At 32.0% G+C, this 22,672-nt stretch overlaps 3 protein-coding genes and 2 long non-coding RNA genes across 7 annotated transcripts; 3 read left to right on the top strand and 2 right to left on the bottom strand.

Annotated features, from left to right (window-relative positions):
* Positions 1-854: 854 nt before the first annotated feature.
* Positions 855-2,743, top strand: Vha26 (V-type proton ATPase subunit Vha26). Its single transcript, XM_015938303.3, has 5 exons — positions 855-999; positions 1,258-1,433; positions 1,748-1,904; positions 1,973-2,136; positions 2,213-2,743. The coding sequence occupies exons 1-5, from the start codon at positions 967-969 to the stop codon at positions 2,361-2,363; spliced, it is 681 nt and encodes a 226-aa protein (XP_015793789.1). The 5' UTR covers positions 855-966; the 3' UTR covers positions 2,364-2,743.
* Positions 2,744-2,959: 216 nt separating this feature from the next.
* LOC107370302 (uncharacterized) lies at positions 2,960-10,487 on the bottom strand. The gene is made up of 4 exons (XM_015938300.3): positions 9,995-10,487; positions 7,108-7,182; positions 5,713-7,023; positions 2,960-5,638 (listed from the first exon to the last, which is right to left on the bottom strand). Exons 2-4 carry the CDS (start codon positions 7,172-7,174, stop codon positions 3,303-3,305), a joined length of 3,714 nt encoding a protein of 1,237 aa, XP_015793786.2. The 5' UTR covers positions 7,175-7,182; positions 9,995-10,487; the 3' UTR covers positions 2,960-3,302.
* Positions 10,488-11,523: 1,036 nt separating this feature from the next.
* On the top strand, positions 11,524-12,321 carry LOC107370307 (uncharacterized). The gene is made up of 2 exons (XR_001570593.3): positions 11,524-11,947; positions 12,119-12,321. It is a non-coding gene; the product is annotated as an uncharacterized LOC107370307 (long non-coding RNA).
* A 710-nt stretch (positions 12,322-13,031) lies between these two features.
* LOC107370304 (myophilin) lies at positions 13,032-21,976 on the bottom strand. 2 transcript variants are annotated; one of them, XM_015938301.2, is made up of 7 exons: positions 21,732-21,976; positions 21,320-21,450; positions 21,020-21,224; positions 20,738-20,831; positions 19,298-19,450; positions 18,530-18,682; positions 13,032-13,465 (listed from the first exon to the last, which is right to left on the bottom strand). In XM_015938301.2, exons 1-7 carry the CDS (start codon positions 21,780-21,782, stop codon positions 13,344-13,346), a joined length of 909 nt encoding a protein of 302 aa, XP_015793787.1. In that variant the 5' UTR covers positions 21,783-21,976; the 3' UTR covers positions 13,032-13,343. The 2 variants fall into 2 exon arrangements, with proteins under 2 accessions (XP_015793787.1, XP_015793788.1); XM_015938302.2 differs by lacking the exon at positions 18,530-18,682.
* LOC107370306 (uncharacterized) lies at positions 16,158-19,112 on the top strand. 2 transcript variants are annotated; one of them, XR_001570591.3, is made up of 5 exons: positions 16,158-16,285; positions 16,853-17,190; positions 17,268-17,485; positions 17,599-17,853; positions 18,425-19,112. It is a non-coding gene; the product is annotated as an uncharacterized LOC107370306 (long non-coding RNA). The 2 variants fall into 2 exon arrangements; XR_001570592.3 differs by having other exon boundaries at positions 16,202-16,543.
* Positions 21,977-22,672: the final 696 nt, after the last annotated feature.

Here is a 22,672-nt window from a genome sequence, read left to right as displayed (position 1 = left end):
TGTCAATAGCTCTCCAGAAATTGTTCCAGTTTATCGTAAGACTCATCTTTTCGAAGCTGCCATTCCTGATGCCTTGCATATCGTTGAGTTGCAGTTGCTGGTCACTAAATAATCCCACCTAAACAAATTCCCATTCAAAAACTTGGAATTTGTTCTGATATAATGTTCCCTTAGCAAAAGATGAAGCCGACGTGTCGACCTATCCTTCAGCATCTTCACTTGTTGACGGCTTTTAGCAAGCACTTCGTGCTCGTGTTATTGACAATCGATGTTATGTTGAGGAGGAGCTCAAATCACCTTTCATAATAGCAAATGAACTTCGAAGGACCATTCCATAGTAATTGACCCAAGGGTAGTATAATAAAGCTCAATTTAGCTCAAGCGGGTTAAGAAGTAGGTTAGCAATAGGTACAATATCCCACAAATAACTAACGAAAACCTGAACTGTAGGTGAAATATTTACTTAAATTAATAAATAATAGGAAAGATTTATGGGAAATTTTAGTGAAAATTTATCCAAAGCTTGTATTTATTTCAAAACAAACCCTTCGACCCTTTTTTATGACCTCAATTGTTTAAGCTTTTCAGTGAATAAAACTTAAAATCTTTAAAAATTATACACAAATCATCATAGGTCCACATAGCAAATTCTTGACCTTTAAACGAAGTATGATATTTTGAAATATTGACGAAACCTGCAGGGCTTCACATGTTATTACAGATAACTTTGTAGTGTTAATTCAACCCAAAACTAACAGGAAAAAGGGAAAAAAGGGAAAAAACAAGAAGGGAAAAAAATAGGGGAAGTTAGTTGAGAGTCGGTGCAGTTTGATTTGCCTTCAGACAAACAATTCTCACAGTTCAGATTGACTGTTTGTGTTGTAAATCTCATTTGTTAATTATTAAATTTAACTGTGTTAATCTAGTTTTTAATTAATTAAATAGTATTATAATAGTTATCTCAAAATGGCTCTCAGCAATGCAGACGTCCAAAAACAGGTAAGAAGCAATTGTAATTCTTTTAATTCAAATCACAATCAATAATTCTTTTTCAATGTAAATGGCAAGTATCATTGAAAACTCCCATCTCTCTCCTCTCTGGTGATGATTATATCAATACCATTTGAAGGACTTACCTAATATCCATTTTCTTGTTACTATTCATTTATTATTTTTTGCTAATTTGTCCCCAAATTATGGGTCCTTCTAATGCGTTTATATTTTTCTATTTTTGTTCTATTTTTTACTCTAATATAGATTTCCCACATGATGGCTTTCATCGAGCAAGAAGCTCAAGAAAAGGCCGAAGAAATAGAAACTAAAGCTGAGGAAGAGTTTGAAATTGAAAAAGGTAGACTGGTGAATGAACAAAGGATCAAAATTATGGAATATTTCGAAAAGAAGGAGAAACAGGTCGAACTACAAAGAAGAATGTAATTTAAAGATTATGTTTCTGTGCTAACCTAAAAATCTATGGAGATAGCAAACACAAATCACTTTGTTATTTTCTGTGCAAAAAATTGCATTTTAAAGTTACACTTAATTTTCTGTGACTAACAGTACAGGCATATACTACAGTATATGTCGACAACAATTTAGTTCATAGATGACATAATTAGCATCAATTAGGCGTAATTCACGCCTCACATTTCGTGATTTTGTCTGTTTGCATTCAAGATTTTGTGACTATTCTAACATATGCTTATTAATAATTATCAACATTTCTTGCTATTATTTCTTATTTCAGCCAAAACTCTCACATGTTAAACGCTGCCCGATTAAAGGTCCTCAAAGCTCGAGAAGAACATATCAAAAGTGTTTCAGAAGAAGCTAGACATAAACTTATCGAAGTAACTAAAGATCAAGACATGTATTCCAAGGTTATGCAAAAGCTAATTGCTCAGGTAAGTTGTTCTTTCGAATAATTGAATGGTAAATGGTCTAATTTTAATTATAATCCATAAAACTGTAGTGTTTATTTCAACTGTTGGAAGAACATGTTTTAATCAAATGTCGCCAACAAGATAAATCCCTAGTCGAAAATGTTTTGGAAGCTGCTGTAGAGGAGTACAAACAAGCTACCAGTAAAAAAATCAAAGCAGTTTTAGACAATGAAAGATTTCTTGCTTCTGATTCGTAAGTTATTCTCTCTTTGTAAAATTGCACTTCCAATAATCCTAATCAACTCATCGTTTTTTTATTGTTCTTCTAGATGCGGTGGTATCGAAGTTACTGCTCAAAATGGCAAAATTAAATGTATTAACACACTTGAGAGTAGACTTGAGGCTATTTCCCAGCACACGTTGCCAATGATTCGGGTTGCTCTATTCGGTCGTAATCCTAACCGTAAATTTGATGATTGAGCTGGTCTCCATGTTTATTCATCATATTTTTTGTGTGTGGTTTCGAGTCGTATTGTTATATTTTTTTCTTATATATCTTTTTTTGGTTGCTGTTCACCAAGAAATGGACTGATTTCATGTCCTGTGATACGATTAGGTTATGAAAGAATGTTACATTAGTCCAAGCATTCCAGAGAATCATACACACAACAAACTCATACGCAACACAACATATTCTACCTTTTATTCTGTTTTCCTAATCAAGTGTTTTTTTCTCCTTTGTGGAATCAGTTTGAGCAAAACTATTCGCAGCAATCAAGCAAGATCATCGTATCAGATTATGGTGTAATTTAAGATTATATAAAGTATAATCCAGATGATTAAATATACCAAAAAGTTTACGTTTTTATGTTACCTTATTTACTTCCATGTAATCTAGTAAAGTTGATTGTTTTGCCATTTTCTCAGTCAAACATAAAAATGGTTATCTCAATTTTTTCAAAACTTGACAGTTTCGAACTGATTTAACTCGGTTACTCGGATTCATGTATCTCAACGACTTTTCGTGTGTTTTTATCTTCGCTGATTTAGAAGTTATGAAAATTTACACTAAAGGGTTTTGAGTTTTTCCTATCATTAGAGGAATCGTTTATTAATTAGAAACACATTATCTCTTTACATTTATATAAATAGAGATGAATTCTTGATTCAATCTATTCAGTACAATTCAATTGTTTAAGTAAACAAAATGAAAATGCAACATCTTATGACAAAGCCAATCAATCTTAAGTAAATTGATTTTGAAATTAGTAATTAGTATTAAAAGATTGCACTTGGAATGAAGAGTATTTAGGAATGAAATGAAACCAAATCGCTGGTATTTGGTTTATTTCGTTATTTCGTTAATTCGGAATCGATCACTTTCAGTTATCTTGAGAGATCCAGTTTCGTTTCGTATTTTTATTCTGAATCATCATCATCTTGAACGGGTATCCAATCACGAATATAATCATCTGGAGCTTGTTTGATTAACTTGGTAATATCAGGAACATTAAAGAGCAAAGGATTCAATGGATGTCGGGAGCAAACAAATGAAGTCGGTTGAGGAATACAAGCTTGAGCAATTTGATCAAAGAAGTGATTGGTTGGACACTGTACGAGTGAACCAATTAGATTAACAGTTGAGGACGATTTACAGAGATAAAATTTATCACAATCAATCTCAAACTGATTAGTTCCTTCTTGTTCACAATTGTACAAATTGGTTTCTTCTTCAGGATCAGAGGTTAATTTGTCTGGATGTGATTGTGGAGATTGAGATTTGCCACTTCTATCAGATGGATCATCACCTTCAGATGGTTTAGCTTGATCATCATCTTTAGATTCTGTTGAAGGCTCGTCCGAGCTTTTTTTATCACATGGAGGAGCAGCATAAGGCCAATTGCAAACAGAGATTCGTTCATCAAACACCAATCCTGCTGGACAATCGAAATCAAATTTCTGAAGGTAACTACCAAAGTTAACGCATCGATAAAACTTGTGGCAATTTGATGGATTACGGTAAAATCCCTCTGACTGACAATTTCCTTGAGGAGATGATTCGCTTGATTTAGGCGATGGTGATCCTTTTGGATCAACACCTTCTTCACCACTTGATTGAGATTCATCAACTGTTGGCTTCACCTTGGGTGGTTTACCCTTAGCTTGAATTTGGCCTTCATCGTCGTCCTCTTTATTCTCATCTTCTGATTGCTCTTCAGTGTTGTCACCTTTACTTTCTGGTTTTTGACTTTCCTTATTTTTAGGTTCATTTTTCTTTGGCTTTTCAGGTTGTTTCGATTTATTTGGCGCTGATTTTCCACGAGCTGCTCCTCCTTTGGTTGGTGTCTGTTTTGGTGGAGGTACATCTACAGCAGGTTGTTCTCCTTCCATTTCATCTTCTGATTTCTCCTTATCGTCTGGTTTCTGTTCGTCTTCTTTGTCATCAGTCTCCTTCATCGTATTACATGGTGAAGTGGCATCTTCAGGAGAAGTACAAGTTGAGACGGATTCATCAAATACTAGTCCATCTGGACATTTGAACGAGTATTTGGTCATACCAGGTTTACCCTCGATTGGAGTACATCGATGGAATTTATTACAATCTTTTGAATCTCTAAAGAAACCAATATTTTTACATTCAAATGGACCTTTTGGCGTTGATGGTGACATGCATTCATCTACCTTTTTAGACTCGTCAGGAGCAGTTGTTGTTGTGGTTGGCGAGGTCGTTGATGGCTCTGCAGTAGTTGGTTTAGCTTGAGGCTTTGAGTTTTCTTCAGGCTGTTGAGAACCTTCAGTACTTTGTCCTTCATCTTCAGGTGCCATTGTTGAAGATGGCGATGGTTTGGCTGTGGTTGTTTTTGATGTGGCATCTTGTTTTTTTGTTGTGCTTGACAATTCTTTCTGCTCATCTTCGTCTGATTTTTCATCCTCTTCATCCGGCTTTTGGCCAGATTCTGATGGAGTCGTGGATGATGGCTGAACAGTTGATGTCATGTTCGTCGATTCACTTGTTTCGGTAGTTGAACTTGGTTCGGGCTCTTTTGTTGTAGCTGGAGTTGTCGTTGACGAAACTTCAGCTTTTGTCGATTGTTCTGTCGGTGTTGAGGCCTTGGAATCTTCCGTTTTTTGTCCCTCATCTTTATCGCTATCCGTTTTGTCATCCGTCTCTTTCTTCGGTTTTTCATCTTCTTTATCTTGTTCTTGTTCTTCCTCTTTTTGTTCTCCGTCCTTTTCATCATCCTTCTTTTTATCCTCTGGTTCCTCTTTCTGTTCCTCTTTTCCATCTTTTTTTTCACCTTCATCCTTTTTATCATCTTCATCATCTTTCTTTTGTTCTTCGCCTTTTTTATCCTCTTTCTCCTTTTCTTGTTCTGCTTCTTTCTCTGGTTTCTCTTCCTTTTCCTGCTCACTTGGAGTTGTAGATGATGAGCCTTCGGTACTTGACTCTTCTTTTTCTTGACTTTCAGTCATCATTGATGACGATTCTGAGGTTGAACTTTGTTTAGGTGTTGTCGGGGTTGATGAAGATTCCGTTGTTACAGAGCTCGGTTCTTCAGTTTCTTGTTGACTTGAAGCCGTAGTTGAGCTTGGAGTCATCGACTCTCCTACAGAAGGCTTTGTTGTTGTCGTAGTCGATGAACTTTCTGATGGCTCCGACGTCTCTTCAGTACTTTGACTGGATGTCGGTTCAGAACTTGATTCTTTAGTGGATGAAGGAGATTCGGTTGTTGACTGAGACTCATCGGTAGTATCTAAAATAAATGAATAATTAACATATTGTGATTAATAAACATCAATCAATTGATAAAAAACTATTGTTACTTACTTTCTGGTTTTTTAGTCGTAGTTGGTTTCTTGTCGCCTAACGGCTTCTCAGTTACTTGGCTTTCTGGTTTTGCTGTTGGTCTACTTCCCTTTTCAGAGCTTATTTTTGTTGTACTCGTTGATTCAGGTGTCGTTGAAGTTGGTTCCTGGGTTGTTGTAGTTGGGGTTGTAGTTGTAGTTGTAGTGGCCATTGTCGTAGTTGTACTTTTTGGCGTTGCCTTAACGGCTGGTTTCTTTGTTGTCTTATCTTTCGTCCCTGTTGATGGCGTTGATTTACTTTCAGGCTTTTTGGTAGGTCGAGTTCCCTTTTCTGAGGGTGGCTTTGTTGTTGTGCTTGTTGTTGTTGTCGTCGAAGCTTGTTTATCCTTACCTTTCGAAACCGGTGCTTTAGTAGTTGCTTCTTTAGCCCCTTTGACTGGTGGACGCTCTTTAGGAGGTTGCTGTTTAGATGAAGGTTTAGTTGGTCGTTTCTTTGATGGCGAATCATCCTTCTTGGGTTGAATTGGTTTTTCCTCTTCTGGTTTGTCCTCATCTTCGTCTTCAGGGTTCACAGGCTTTGGAGTTGTGGTACTTGAAGGCGGCAATCGGCGTCTTGGACTAGGAGCTGATGGTGTTTTAGGTTTTTCTTTAGGTTTTGCGGTTGTTGATTTAGCTTGAGGTGGTCGACGTTTACCAGGTGGAGGTGGATATGATGAGGGTTTACTCGGTGGTTTAGGTTCACTTTCATTTGGATAACCAGGTTGGTCTTGATCATCTCCTGGTGTATCTTGGTTGTCTGGTTGAGTATCTACTGATGCAGGAGGTTGATCTTGTTCATCTGGTCCACCACAACCAGGAACTTGATTAGGCCAGTTACAGACTGAGGTTCTCTCATCGAAAGCTAAACCTCCGGGACAAACGAATTTATACTGAAGGAAATTTCCTTTATCATCAGGCACACATCGATAAAATCGTTTACAATTGGCTGGATCACGGAAGAAACCTTCACTGGTACATTGAGGACGTTTCGATTTTCTTTTTGTTTTATCGGCACTCGAACCACCACTTATGCCGTTCTCATTTTCATCCATGCGGTTACGACCAGTTCGAGATGAAGATGCTGATGGTGGAGCTGAACCAGGTTTACATCCATTTTTAACAGCATAAGGCCAATTACAGACACTTAAGTCTTCATCGAAAACAAGTCCAGCCGGACAACTGAATTGATAAACTGCATAATCGCTTGTTCCTTGATCAACACAACGATAAAATGACGAGCAGTCTTGTGGATTTGTGAAGAATCCTTCATCTGGACAAGGAAGTGAAGATTGGCCTGAAGAAGAATTGCATACAATTGAAATAGAAAAAGAAAATAAGTAAATATTTTGTAAATAATTGACCAAATATTAATCATTACCTGAGGTAGACAAGGTGAGTGATAATAAATTGGCAATGAAGATGAGCAATTGGCATGAAAATGACATTTTGATTTCTGAAAATAAAAAGTAAAATTGTTAAATTTTTATCATGTAATATGGGAACATGAACAATGAACAACAGTAACAATGATCAAATCATTATTAACGATTCGTCGACTTATTCAATCAATTTTATTCAATTGTTGGTAAACAAAATGAATATTAAATCTCTCACAAATCGAAGTTTACAATTAACTGAATTGCTAAATTATCCACAGTTAATCAGAATCTCTCCTCCTTTTTTCGCCCACAAAACGATCAAATTTTCCCTCAATTTAACTTTTACCACTTTTGCCTAAAATGTGATACAAACACACAAAGCCAACCTCCAAAGGAAATGATGAAGATGATGAAGAAGATGATGTTTCTTAATGAATGCAAAACGTGCTGATGATTATTCTTGTTAGGCAAGGAAGAGCTGAATCGTTACCTTGACCATGAAATGAAAGTAAAATGATAATGATTCAGCTTTTAATGCAACAATAAACGATGAGAAAGGTCAATATTTAACGCTATCAAAGCGAAACATTGACCATATCATTGAGTGTTTATTTATTATTAAATTTGATTCACTTGTTCAACAGATTAGTTGAAATTTGTGATCAACATTACATGTATCATTAAAACTGATAATCCTGGTTAAACTTTTAATTTAATCCCATCAATCGGCCATCAATAATTGATTATTGTTATAACAATCATCAATTGGTCCAATCAACCTCATCATTTCAGCATTTTAACTACTTTAATGTTTACATCTATTAGTCTGTAAACTATTACGCTTAATTGTTGATATTATCACAATTTGTAATTTAATAATTATTAGGGAAGCTTTGAATAGCTGGTGAGTTAAGTTGTACTTTTGATTGTCTGAAAGTGATGAGCCAAAACAAAAATTCAATTTAACCATTTCAATACAACATGTAAATGACTGTTTAGATTTTTCTTTTGCCTTAAAATTTACTGATTTAATCTTAAACATTGTCTTATGATTAACAAGTTGGCGAATTTAATCGTTTAAATTTGAATTTGTAGAAGTCGAATTTGATTGACCAGAAAATCGACGATTAGTTGATCTGTTGAATGATCAAACCTGTGAATTAACAGTCATTCACTTTCTTTCAATCTTAGCTTTCTAATTTCTGTGATTAATGAATCAGCTCATCAGTTTTCGATAAAACATCCAAACATCCGAATCGTAACAATCAAGCGTATTATCAATAGATTATTGTATGTTGAGATCCAATGAGTCAATCGATGATTGTTTCAAGTTTTTGAATATGAATCTTTTATTCAGTATATTAAAGACTCTTGAAGTATCTTGAAATTTACAAAGATTTGAATGATCTAATAGCTTTGGCTTTTCTTAACATAATGATTGACTAAACTAACAATTCAAAGAAAGCTGAGAAATTTAAGAAATGAAAGCGTAAAATCCCCTGAAAATTCAATTTGAACTTGCCCATAACTCACGATGAATGCCTAAAGGTAAAAGCCTTAATCCAATGAAACAAATGATTACCATTGAGATTGCATCCAATGTATTATTATAAGTTTTCAATTCATTAAACTCTGTGTTTTTTTCAATTGGAATTTTGTTTAGCAATTTCAAAATCATGTTTTCATTGGTCTATCCATTCATTCATTACGAATACACTAATTACTGTCAAACATAAATCCAATACATTAGAGCCACTTAATTGTGAATTATAACGTTTCCTTTCATTAAGTCAAAAATATACAATAGACAAGGTTAAATTGCTTTTCAATTTTACCTTTTCAATCATTTGTTAACAAAAAATGTCCGTAAGGTTAAAGATGCGCTCAAGTCAATCAGTCCTGCAGATGACGACATTGATGTACAATACTAATGTTGATAACACGATAATGATCATTCAGAAACATCAGAATGATGATTTCATAAGAATACAACTTTCAGTATGAAAAATGAACTAAACAAAGAAAAAAACAAGCAAATCTAAAATGAAATTTACAATGAAATATGAAATTAAGCAAATACTACCAAAGATGCCTAACATTTATCTGGACATGAAATTTGAACAAAGTTTGAAGACTCAATATTGATCAAGATCAATCTTAGAATTGATTGTTTCTTAAGTAAATTTAACTTTTTTATCCTGTAACGAGATTGGATTTCATCCAAAGAGTTGAAGTTCGTAAAAATTCACCAGAATTCATTCGATTATTGATTCTATTTGATAATGAAAAGCTATTCAAACTCAATAACTCATTGATGTTACCCATAATAATTGTCAAATTCTGTTATAAAATGTGTTTCAAAGAATCCCTTTGAAATGTAAAAAAACTTTAATTGCCTAAACTCGAGATCTATAGTAATCGAGTCTAGTTGTAAATAGATGTCAAGTTATTGCCACAATCATAATCTGAATGTAACATACAATTTTACTTTCAAAGTTTTCTTCCATTTATCTTCACGTTCGTCCTTTTAGCTTTTGTTTCTGTATCTTTACCTGAAGATAACATGATTTTGATGATGAGGAAGCTAAGAATGAGAAAAGCTGAGCTAGTTGATAAAATTATATACGAGCTTAACTTATTATTAAGAAGGTCGAGGTTAATCACGTTGTTTGTTTTTACCTGTATTTTACACCATTATAATCATTTTGTATGTGAATCTCCTGACGGACACTTAACAATGAAATTTAACGTGTAAAATAATGATTTTTCATGAACACGGCAGTGAATTTGAATCACCTTTTTAAACATTATTTTAAATCAAATTCAGATTGAATCCAATATTATAACTGTTATGGGAAAAAATAAAATAGCAAATAAAAAACTTACCCAAAGAGATGGACTTGTATGGCAACCTTTAACCACTTCAAAGGCTTTTGTTGACCAGTGTTTCAAACCTTCAAATTTATTCAAACTTGCTGTCCTTTGGTCAGTTCGAAGGTTCAGTTAATCGATGTTTCAACTCGAGATAAATACAGTTACAAAGTGAAGATGAAACATTTGAAAAAATAAAAAACCAATCTCAATGGACATGTAAATGGCTTTGCTTTGATTTTGAATTAATTTAACAAACAATTTGATGGACAATTTAATAAAAATCAGTCAACAGATTAATTACATTGGATCACAGTTAATTGAAAGAGTTATTGAAAACTGATGTTGATCAAATGGTAAACAGTAAACAACTAAGACTGAGTAAAAGCAGGCCTTACTTAAAATGGGTAACAGTTTCTGTGTATTTATTGGGTTGGTATAACCTTTGTATTTGGATGGGCTTGAAGGAGCGGTTAACAGTTTTCAGATGGACACCAATGAGTATCATGAAGAAGAAGAAAGGGTTTGATAAAGGAAAGAAGAGTTACATAGAAGAGGAAGAAAAGGTGGAGATGAATAATGAATAATCCTCATGAAAGTTCCTCCTTGATAATATTTCATGTTTTCTTCGGACTTGCAGAAGATTACACTTTCAAGTTAATACAATAGTAATTGTAAAATGTTAATTTTACACTGTTAATGTTAATTGGCAACCTTAATTTTACAATTTTAATTGTTACTCTGCAACTTGTTCACCATTAATGTTTACCGGTTTAGTTTTTTTGGTTTCTCAATGGCAATCACTTTGACCAGTTTCAATGTTTCATTTCAAGTCCATTGACATTTATTTCATTTACCAACTTGACTGATTCAATTGTATCAATCAGCCGTTCAAATTATTAATTTTATTGTTGTTCAACAATTCAGTTTGTAACTGAACAATGTGATGTTCAGCTGTTTAACAGTTAATTGTCTAGACCTTAAACAATTTCAAATGAAATAGAGATCAAAATTCTGAATAATTTAATTTTATCCGAACCCATAATTAAGCGATTACAATCATTCAATCAACGGCAAAATCACGATTAATGCATTTACTTTAAATAATTTGAATTTTTTACCTGTTCAAGGTTTACCTTTCAGTATTATTGTTATTATACATATTATTTGTTGACTTATCGGAAACTCTAGTCAATATCTCACCATAGGACTTGATATGATTGAATATGGTCATTTCAAGGTAACTTAATGACCTCAGTCTTTTCATAATGCAGATACACTGTACTATTATTAACGAAATTTCGTTAACTAAATTATCCATTCTGACAATAATTCCAAGTTATGTTGATTCCATCATTTTGCTGTTGTTGTACCATTTGGCTATTCTTTAACAAACATCTTTAATGATTGAGAGAAAGAAATTAAAATTGAGAAACAAAAATTAAAGCTAATAATTGAAGTTGTATCCAATTTATATTCACTTGATTTATGAGTGAGAAAAATTTAATCATTTTCGTTCATTTGTGATCATCTTAATCATTTTGAATGTTGCGCTTCGTTTTATTTCCCTCACTTTTTCCTTTTATCCAATCAGATTGTCTAATGGTCTATGGTTTTTGCATGTTTTGTTTACCATAGCACTCATTTGATTGTATCATTTTGTTTTTCTTGTTTATAAATTGTTGATTAATGATGAAATCAATTTCCATCAACACTAAATTTAATATTTTGTATACGATTATCGCTGTTGCTGATCAAAAATTCACCTCGCTGGATTTAACTTCGTTTTCCCTTTCTGCTGTGTAAGACTTACTTTGATGATTGTGTATTCGTAATTTTTTGCCTGTTAACAAGTTGATTAAATTATCACTTGAATACATGATGACTACCAGTACTACAATTGCTTTAGTAACTGTTTTAAATTTGGTTTTAAAACTTATTAAATTGTGAAGAAGAACAAGTAATCAGGTAAGAGAAGTGATTCTACAGCCTAAGGCAAACTCTCACTAAGCAATAAGTTACTTTCTTGAGAAACAACAAAATCTCTACACATCTTCATGATTTTGTTTACCTCATTACCATTTAACTTTACTTATCATGTATCCTTCAATTAATTCATTATTCAATGTCTCAATTTAGATACCTATTAGTCTATTTAAACAACAATTAAACATATCGAATCTTGGATTTTGGTCTGATTTTGGCTTGGTGTCTATGATGTGCAGATCGTAGATAAGGTTTGGCGTTGCTGTTAATTGCTGTTAATCATGATAACAGAAAAACGTGGAATTTATAATTTTCCTTCAATTTAAATAATAAATGGAAATCGCTAATTACTGTTACCTAAATGGCCATTAACATGTGATATGAATTAATGCCTTAATTTGAGAAGAGGCACATTTATTGATACACTGTTTATCAAGGAATAATCTTTTTTAATGATTGGTTAATGACATTTGGTAAATCTTTGATTGTTATCAGATTATCATTTCAAATGGACATTTCAACTCTTCCTTGAATACAGATTTCAAAATGATTTTCCGAGTTGAGAAAAGGAAATTGAAATGAAAGGATTTAAACCTAGGAAATGGTGAATAATTTCACTACATTCAAATTCAATTTCATCGACCATTTTATCAATGCCGATAATCGACTCCACTTACATTTTTCATGTTAATCTTCTACTTGGCTCATTTCAATTAACTGAATACCAATTATCAATCAATTGTACTGCAATATCCACAGTTGAATACACTTTTGTTGTCAAAATATTTATACTCAAACAGCTTATCTTAATCTTTCTCTTCCACTTGAAAAGATTCGCATTTGACTATATTTTCTTAATCCTTATTATGATTGATTGTAATTCATTTTAATCAGGCTGAAGACCTTTGGATTTACTCTCATTCAAACCCTTTCCTAATTTTAGCTAATCAGACAAAAGTTCAATTAGTCTGAATTGTCGTCTGTCAAAACTCAAATCTAACTGTAACTTGGCAATGTTATTACATTGTGTGCATCCGATTCCATTTGCATTTCAATTGCAATCAGATTTTATTCAAGATTCTTCATTTATTTCATAAATTCAGCTTATTATGCATTAAAGGATCAAAGGAGGGGAAGTTGAAGAATCAGTTAGAACAATGGTGACAATTAAAAACTGATCAATTAACACTTTAAGTAGTGATTTTAATTTGGTTTGTTTCGCTTCTTTTATTCATTAACATTCAATTTCAATTTAAAATAATTAAATTGTTTCCATATATTGTCATTGTTTCCAATAATGCTGCTGTTGTTGGTGCTGCTGCCTCGGTTCATGCTGTTGTTAGTAATGCTTGATGATTTTAACTTTTAACTGTTCAATTTATTCCTCCGATTTATCGGCTGTTTTGTATTGAACATTTGGCAAAATATCCCGAGCTCCACCAAATCGGATACCTTTCTGAGAAGCAAGTTTGTTGGTTCCATATTGAAGTGGTACAATTGCTAAAAATAAACAAAAACACAATTAGATTACAATTGTAAAGATTTTTAGTAATTCAGCTGAAATTACTGAATATACAGAAAACTTTCATTTCAATCAACCCCGAGATGAATTACAAATTTTATAAGAAAAATCTTTCACTAAAATCATAAACAGAAACCACCAAAATTGTGATTTTAGCTTTTACAGTCAAAAATCAATCAAAAACACTTTAATTGAATATAAACACCAAAAAACCAAAAAACTGGTTAACCAGAAAAGAGGTTTTTGATCTTTAAGAGGTCCATTGATTATCAATGGAACTACCGAATTACCGAAGACTTTAGTTTACATCTAGCAATTAGATAAGGTTTTCAAAGCAATCAAGTTAAATTGTTGAAATTACCATAGATAGTGTGAATGAATGGAAAACATCTTTTTAATGGAAATGATTTTTACTTGTATTTGATTGATCTTTCAAAGACATCTTGTATATTGTTATTAATATAACTTGAACAAGATTGAGCTGAAATTTGTAAAACTGGCAACATTATTTGTTTTTGTTTCAGTTAAGAGATGAAAAATTTCATGGTTTCCAAGAATCTATTTATGAAACTGAAGTGACTTTGACTGAACATGAAACAAGTCAGGTTGATTCAGTTTTGTTATTCCCTTGAAGATGAACATTCTAGTCGACTGAAACCATGATATATGATGAAGGCACCAGAAATTTGGGTAAAAATTCAAAATATTCAACTTTAATGCTTTATCATCAACATGATCCTGAACGTGAACATCATCACAATCGTAACCAATCTATTCAACTCTGTAAGTTTAGTTGATGAATTGAATCTAAAAAATGTTCCAGTTTTATAAATATTTCAATTTTCAAGGTTAGAAGTGATTTGTTTATGTACGTTTATTGAGTGTTTGTTTAATATGTAACCCCACAAATTGTTGAGCTAATTAGTTTAGTTTGTTGATGATAATTTAGGTAATTTGTTTGATCAATTGCTTGTTTTTGTTTTGCTTTTACGTGGTTCGTTTGATATGTTTGAAAAACTGGTTAAATTTTTTCCTTACTATGTATAATTGACCATCTCAAATTGATTTGAATACTTATTTAGAAACAGTTTGAATTGTGGTTTTGTGATGTTCAACGTGATTAAATGAAAACTGTGAAATTAATTTTGTTCTGTTAATATTTACTTTCAACTCATCAATCACAATTAAAGTTTAAAACCTTTAATTTGGTCAGTCTATTATCATGAAATGATCATGCAATATCGCAAACAATTCAACTACCTTGGGTAACATTGACCAGAGCCTTCAAGTACATTGTTGACATTTTGTTGGCAACTAATATTAAAATTGTAAATCTAAATTGTCGACTCTCGAGATGATCAGAGATAGATTTATATGTCAAATGTAAACGAGCAATTATAAGGTCAAAACAATTTGGATAATTGATGTAATTATTAAATTATGGCAAACGGGGGAAGAATCAAGTTTGCTTTTCAATTGATTCATTAAAGAAATCTGATCATTTAAGCTTTCAGTTGAAGCTTATTAAACTAAGGTCATTGTAATAAATAACAATCAATCAAATAATTTAAACAAACGGTGAGGAAGTATTGATATTACATGGTAATACATGTAATAATAGAGTATAAAAGTGAATGTTGATCAACTACAATCGTTGAACGGTTGTTAACCTTTCAATTGATTGTTAATTAAACAATTAATCTATTGGTATCCTCAGCATGTAATCATTTGCACAGAACGAGTTTCAATGCAAAAAAGTGTTTGAAGATTTGGTTGATCAACATGGTCAATTTCATCTAAAGCCTTATCTAACGATGATCATCTTAAGGCTATTTATTATTCCTTATTGTTGTTATTTAGATATTTTGATTGTTGATTTGCATATTAATTTAATCTCATGAATGTGATATATGTTGATAAACTATTTGAAGGTGTACGAGCCTAAAAGATCTGAGTTGGCCTTTACCATTATCATGTTGACTCTGTTGAATTTGTTGCTTATTTTGATTAAAAATGAATTTTGTCCTTGATAATTTAATTTAACAGAAATATCACAATCTTTTTGTTTTCACTGTAAGATGATGTTTGTTAATTTGATGATCAGCAATGATAAACCAATACGATCTTGGGATCAGTTGATTAATTTTGGTTTTGTTTGCCTCTTCACTGCGTTAACTCTTTTCCTCTCAACTCTCATTGAAATAATTATTTAATCATCATTCTCTCTGGACACTCTATTGTTCACTGTCGGTGAGATCATCATGTTTATTAAAGGGACAAGGTTGTAATTGATCAATGAATTTAATCACATTTTCCGATAGTGACAACCAGATTTAATTGAGGAAACAAAGTTGAAATTGAAATCTCATTGAAAAGCAATGGTAAAAAGAGCAACAACTTACAAATGGGTTTAAGATGTAAATGTAGAGTAAAATACGTTGTATTACACTTCCGTGTGTATTACAATCAAATACAACTGGTCAATCAACATGATGAGTAAATATTTATATTAAAACTAAATCAAAATTAATTATAAATCAATAAAATACATAATTGAACTAAAACATTTTAAACTTTAACCGCAAGGTTTGATTTCCCAGATTTTGAATTTTAAACTCAGATCTGCAAGCAATGCTGATTGGCTGTCACTTATGGTTACATCAGTTTTCTCACAAAAACACATGTGATTAATGTCTTTGTTTTCAAATCCCAACCGATCTTATGATTGATTAATAATGTTTACTTTTATTTTCCTGAATTTTCCTCACTTACTCAATTAATTAAGCATCGTTATTATGGTAAGTCAATTCATTTCATTTATATTCCTTTCTTTTTCGTAGTTGATTTGAGATTGGTTTGCTTCCAAGACAATGGATGATTTAATCTGTTTGGTTTTCAGTCAAATATTTGCCTCTTCATTTCTTTGTTAACCTCCAAGTTGATACTTCACGTAGCTTTTTATCAAATCAACCAAATAATCAGTAATGATACAATATGGTTTGGTGAATAACTAATCAATCTTATTCATTTTGTGCTGACATTTTTAATCTCTAGGTGTAAGTATTTCATGTAATTCGTACTTTTTACCTTGATCATTTTTATGTAAAAAACGTTTGCAAGATATCTAAAAATATGGAATTATTTAAATTATTGCTTCCATCAAGTACGCAGATATTCATAGCTGGTTTAGTACCATGGCATGAAAATTGGTGAATAAATAAACCTAAAATGATCTAATCATAATAGTTAACTCTAACTCTGATCAAACTTGCAAGAAAGGAGACCAAAATCAATGTCCTTTTCCTCAATGTAACATTTTAACAATTGGTAATTATTATAATCTTGGTTTTTTGCTTACTTTTCAGGCAACATTTTTTCATAGATATTCAGCCTGGAGGCCTACTTTCACCATGGAATGTAATTTTCCTCTTTTCATCTCAACCCATACTGTTATCTTACTTTGTTTGGCTTTTTAACCGCCGTTGAATTGTTGCTCTCATCTCTATAATCAACGTATGGCTACAATTTGATGCTGGTGATATATTCAACTAACCATTATTGTGATACACACAATATGAGGTCATCATTGAATGAAATTTTACAAATTTCAGTAGTTGATGCTATATTTGTGTAATAATGGATTGTAAAATGAACAGAGGAAAGGATAACATCAGAAGCGAGCAAATAAATTCAATTAGAATAGGTAAAGTATTAAAAACAATCAGCTTACTTTGAATCTAATAACAATTTAAAATATTTTCTGGCTGTTTACTTCGACAGTTGCTGATATAAAAACGGCTGAGCTATCGAAACAATATGCCAGATTCAGGCTGGAACAAGGATCTTATTTGAGCTTTGTTTTTTGTTTTTAACTCTCAATTATCTTTCACAAAACAAATATCAATAAGTCAGAACCTAAACGATGTTTTGAGCAAAAATGGCTAAATATTAATCAATTAAAAAGGAAGGACAAGGACTCGATTATATGGATTTGAATGGTGATTTCTCTTGTTATTTGTTGACTTTTGTTATTCACTGTTGACGATTATTTTCGTTTTTTATTCATTTAAATTTCTGTTGTAAATTTCATTTTCTTTTTTTTGTAATTCAGATTCACTGTTGACGTACATTCAGTTTCGGGGATATTCCAACTAAACAATCAACATCAATTAGCCTTGAAAGGCGTCCATTTAGCTTATTTCTTTGATTCTGTGTAGCTTATGAATTCGATATCATCACCCATTCATCTGTTTTACCTTCCAAATATCTTCAGTTCAGGTTAATCACGTTTTGTTACTTAAACATTTGTTTTGCCATTTCAAAGCGATATATCATAAAATTATTGCTGGTGTTTCTCAAGTGGAAGGTAAGAAATGTATTTTTTTCTCTCACAATGTACCTGGAAAATGATGGAATAGCCTTTCGTATATGAACTAAATCACTTTAAAATCAGTATTTTCTTAAAGTATTGCATATGCGACGTTAATCAAGATAATTAAGACCAATGTCAAGGTCAATAAAGTTCTTGAACCGGGAACTTGAAGTTTAATTATTCCTGATTTTCTTACTAATTAGCGTGACTTGAATAGTTGGCTAATTTTGTAAATTACAAAATTGGTATTGAAAAATTTTAGGCTAAATTCACAAGTCCACAATTAAATAATCATCAAAAATCACCTTAAGATTAAATTACTAAATCGATTGTTCGGTTTAAATTGCATGTGAAAAAAAGAAAATCTAACGAAGTAAAATTTTACACTTGAATTTGAGAAAATTCATGAAATTTTCATCGTATCAAAGTGAAAATTGATACAAAACCTTGAATGAATGTTAGCTAAAGTCCAATTACTGCAGTTTGCACTCATTATTTCACTTGTTCAACTGAGAACCAGAAACAAACCCATTCATTAATTTTGTAATTTTCTTGTCATTTTTAGGTAACTCACTCATGGCTAAATTCATCAGAGGCAATCAATATTTCAAGTTGGAGCTTGATGGTAAATACTTGATGTCATTATGCTGGTTGATTTAAATAAACTCACCTTCACTTGCTCTCAACTGTTCATCTGACCATTGCCTCCAGTTTTCCCTGTTTGAGGTATCCGAAACTTTTGGCATAATATCTCGACTTGCACCGATTCTAAGGCCTTTTTGAGTGGCAAATTTATTTGTTCCATATTGAGCCGGAATGATTGCTATTCAGACATTTGCAACAATTAACATTACTGAATCAACTAACAGCTAAATTTTATTTTAAACTCTAAAAGTTTTCTTGTTAAGTTTAGTAAACCAAAGATTATATTATTAGGATTCAGGAAATTTTCATAACAATTTAGCAGTTTTAGTTTTCCTCTTATTTTTCTCAGAGAATAAGAAAAACAATTAATTTAATCATTCAGATTTAGTTGAATGTTGAAATTGAAAGTTTTTACAATTGTATTTCAATTTCGTTTGATTAAAAGTCAGTTTATTAGTTGAAAGTTTAATACTTATTCTTGTGAAAGGATTTTTGTAATTATTTAGTTAGAAAGAGAGTGAACGGAAATTGAAATATCTGTTTGTTCAATGCTCATTGATTATGGTACATTGAATCAGATTAATGATTGTTAGACAAAGTTTTGATAACTTTGATTTGAAAAAAGGAATGAACTAAATTAAATTCAATATTCTAAAGCATTATTAAATGTAAATGGAGTTGTTACATTTAATCTAGTTTGATTATTCCATTCCATTCCAGTTAAATATTATATATTGTAAAATGGTTTCGCTAATTTAATAATTGGTGTTTAAAAGAATTTGAATAAACTTACATTCCGATGCTCTCAATTGTTGCTCAGACCATTCTTTCATGTTTTCCTTGTTTGTCTTATCAGTAACCTTTGGTGTTATATCTCGTACACCACCAATGCGAACTCCTTTCTGGTTGGCAAATTTGTTGGTTCCATACTGAGCCGGGATAAGAGCTGGAAACAATTGAAAAGTGAGATTCAACGAAGGATAATCAAGTCGAATATCAAATGTTATGAAATTCACCCGATAAACTTGAATGGTATCATGTCGACATCAAAATTTGACAAGAGCTAAGCCAAGACGAAGTTAAGAATAAACTTGTCTAAATATGGGAAAAATGATCGCTAAAGCCATCCAATTAAAAAGCTCAAAGATTCCCAATTTAATTGAATAAATTGGTTTTGCTTAACAAATGAAAGAAACCCAGTAAAGAAAAATCAGAAATTCAGATCATCTATTTATAACTTGAGCCCAATGCATGACTTCTCTAATAGCTTTTTTAATTGGATGTAAACAAAATCATTTATCGAGTAAACCATTAACGATTTAAAACATGTTTGCCATGGAAGCTAATCTATTTATCTGTGAATTAACAGTAATAATATCGACCAAGAAACTAACAATGTAGGTGAACAATATTGAATATTAAAAAATGGGTGACAAGTCAATGAATAACTTTGGACTAAAAAATTTGAAAAATTTATCTTGCAAGTGGAATCAATGAACATATCAAGCCTCATTTTAAACTCATTTTTTCGTCCTCCTCAGTTGTAATATTATTTTGGTAACCATCAACATTAACTTGAAGCAACAGTTAACTGTAGAACCCAAAGTGTCTATTCAATTCTCAACAATTTGCCAACTTTGAAAAGCCCATGCGTTCAACCTCTATTTATTGCCATGAGAGACCGAACAGCATCAAGTTTAAAACTGAATCAACAATACCTAAATTAGGGTTACTAAAAAAGAGGAACAGAATCCATAGCAAAACTTTTCAACGTTACCTGGAACCTATTTTTGGCCTAAAACCTACCATGAAACCAAAACTTCATTCTTCATCTTACATTCAAAGTAAAAACAGAATAGCTTCTCAGGTCTCTCTCCTCCTCCTTCATCATCATCATCATCTTCTTTCTCATTATACTCAAAATGTATGCAAATATAAAAAAATTTCACCCAACTTTGTTCATCATCTGATTGGCAGCCAATGTTAATCCTTATATTGGATACTAATCAATTTAATCAAGAAAGCCAATCAATCCTTTCTTTGCCAATCAAAAAATCAATCATCAAATAATGGATTGTTTTGGATAATCAAATTGAAGGGAAAAATTGCCAACAAATAATTGCCATTGAAAATTATAAGTAATATCTGGCTTGACTCTTTTGTCAACTTATTTTGATTTCGTTTATCATCGAATTTTTCATCATAACATTTGAAATATGAATTTAAATATTACCTTCACTGGCTCGTAAAACTTGCTCAGGCCAATCTTTGATCTCTCCAGTTGGTTTTGGGCCCAAGTTTGGTCCTTCCCATCCTGAATCATACAGCTTCAATGGTCATTGGGTAATCAGAATAAGAAACAGTTTGTTAATCGTTAGTTGAGATTTGCCTTTTGTTAACCGCAAAATAATTGAGAGCAGTTAATATTTGTGTTGGAAGTTGATGCTGAAGGTGCCAAAAAAGATGGCGATGGAAACTGGAAAAGTTAGGAAAAGAAGATGAAAGTGTAACTCACTTTCTTTCCAATTGATAACATGGTAAGGACAACCTTGGGAATATTTTTGGCTTCCCAAAGATCTTCCGGAGCAAATAATTGATCATCAGGAACTCCAAAGCTTCGACAGGCATCAAGAAAAGCATTCAAATTGGCCATATGAGCATCTTTGGTGAATGGTTTCTGAATCTTTGAAATTGATCCAGGCCTAATGATATTCATAACTCTGTCCAAGATAATCAATTGATCATTCGTAGCAAGAAAAGAAAGGCGATTTTAAAGCATTAATAAATATTAATTGAAAGTTTCCCGGTGTATTACCTGCAAAATAAAACACCATCTTTGAAAAGCTCCTCAAAAGGCTTTGGTGGGATACAGTCTTCGAGAACAGCTTCAACCCATAAACCAATTTCAGATTCAGCAAATTTATCTCGTTTACCTTCTCGAATGTTCTTTATTTATTGAGATATAATTGAACGAAAAATGTAAATTGTTGTAAAATATGAAAGTTGCTTTCAAACAAAACACAAGTTAACGAGTGAAAATCATAAAAACCAATGCAACTCTCCAGTTGAACATTGATTTCACCACATTTTTCATGCTTATTTGTATAGACATAATTATTTCAATTAAAATCCTTTTCGAATCAATTTGATTGTTAAAAGTGTTTAACGTTAAATGGTATTAAAAGAGGAAACAAAGTGAGAAGAAAAGCAAAATGTAAATTGTTTACCTTTTCAGCTCCAAGGAAAGTTAATCCACGAGGTCCGACTCGATTGGCCATAGTTATTTGTTTCTTCTTAATTAACTAAATCACAATTGAACACAAAACACAACAGATTTAAACAATTAAACAAAAGCCAGAGGAAAAAATAAAAACTTTTGTTGATATTTGTGTTTGTTTTTCAACTGTTTTCGACTCGGTTAATACAAAGTTTGCCTGAAAGAGTTCAACTCGATGATTTGTTGTGAAGCTTGAAAGGTACTAAGCTAAAAATAAGCTGATGAAACTGTTAAAATGAGAAGGGGAAACAAGTTATAATACAGATGGAAGGAACCAGATTAGATGATGGAAACTGGGTAAAGCCAAATAAACCTCTGAGTCGGTTCAAAAAAGGGGCTTCGAAATGAACCAAAATAGCAAACAAAATGAGGTTGAAATGTTTTTTGCCCATAATTTAGACTGTTTCTTCTGGTTCGCCTTCCCTTTAAACATACAATTTGGTGATAAGTTCGATTAAAAATACATTTATACAAGGAATACCTCAAAGTTGATATTGATATGTTTGTCAATATGGATCATGGCAACGGTTACAAGTCAATCCAAAGGAAAGTTGAAAAGTTGTTCCAGTGATTAAGAATACAGTTAAATATAATAGTAATTTATATCTTTAAATGTGTCTAATAATTGATTTCATTTTCCTTTACGGTTAAGCATTACAGTTTTGATGACAGTTCCCATTGACTTGGTTGCAATAGAAACTACTTTAGTTAACTTTGTTTCATTGACTCAATAAAATAGATCTCAGTTGATAGATTTTGATAGTTTTTCAGTTACGTATCGTACAATATTATCAGTTTGAAATTCTTGTCGATTTCAAATTAAAAATTGAAAAATTGAAATCCATTTTGGTATTTGATCAAATAATTTCCCCTTTTACGCAGCTGTGATAA

This window comes from Tetranychus urticae, chromosome 1 (assembly GCF_039701765.1).
Source record: "Tetranychus urticae isolate SD_2017Ah chromosome 1, NJAU_TeUrti_SD_1.0, whole genome shotgun sequence".
Taxonomy (NCBI): domain Eukaryota; kingdom Metazoa; phylum Arthropoda; class Arachnida; order Trombidiformes; family Tetranychidae; genus Tetranychus; species Tetranychus urticae.
This window is presented reverse-complemented; position numbering and strand designations above follow the sequence as displayed.

Bases quoted from the DNA above. Each gene is read 5' to 3' on its own strand.
- Vha26 (XM_015938303.3), top strand. From the start codon at position 967: ATGGCTCTCAGCAATGCAGACGTCCAAAAACAG. The intron at 1,434-1,747 runs GTAATTTAAAGA...TTCTTATTTCAG, and splicing joins GTCGAACTACAAAGAAGAAT to CCAAAACTCTCACATGTTAA. The intron at 1,905-1,972 runs GTAAGTTGTTCT...ATAAAACTGTAG, and splicing joins TGCAAAAGCTAATTGCTCAG to TGTTTATTTCAACTGTTGGA.
- LOC107370302 (XM_015938300.3), bottom strand. From the start codon at position 7,174: ATGTCATTTTCATGCCAATTGCTCATCTTCATTGCCAATTTATTATCA. The intron at 7,024-7,107 runs GTAATGATTAAT...ATTCTTCTTCAG, and splicing joins ACTCACCTTGTCTACCTCAG to GCCAATCTTCACTTCCTTGT. The intron at 5,639-5,712 runs GTAAGTAACAAT...CATTTATTTTAG, and splicing joins TACGACTAAAAAACCAGAAA to ATACTACCGATGAGTCTCAG.
- LOC107370304 (XM_015938301.2), bottom strand. From the start codon at position 21,782: ATGGCCAATCGAGTCGGACCTCGTGGATTAACTTTCCTTGGAGCTGAA. The intron at 21,451-21,731 runs GTAAACAATTTA...CAATAAATAAAG, and splicing joins CTTTCCTTGGAGCTGAAAAG to AACATTCGAGAAGGTAAACG. The intron at 19,451-20,737 runs GTAATATTTAAA...AATTGTTTCCAG, and splicing joins AGTTTTACGAGCCAGTGAAG to CTCTTATCCCGGCTCAGTAT.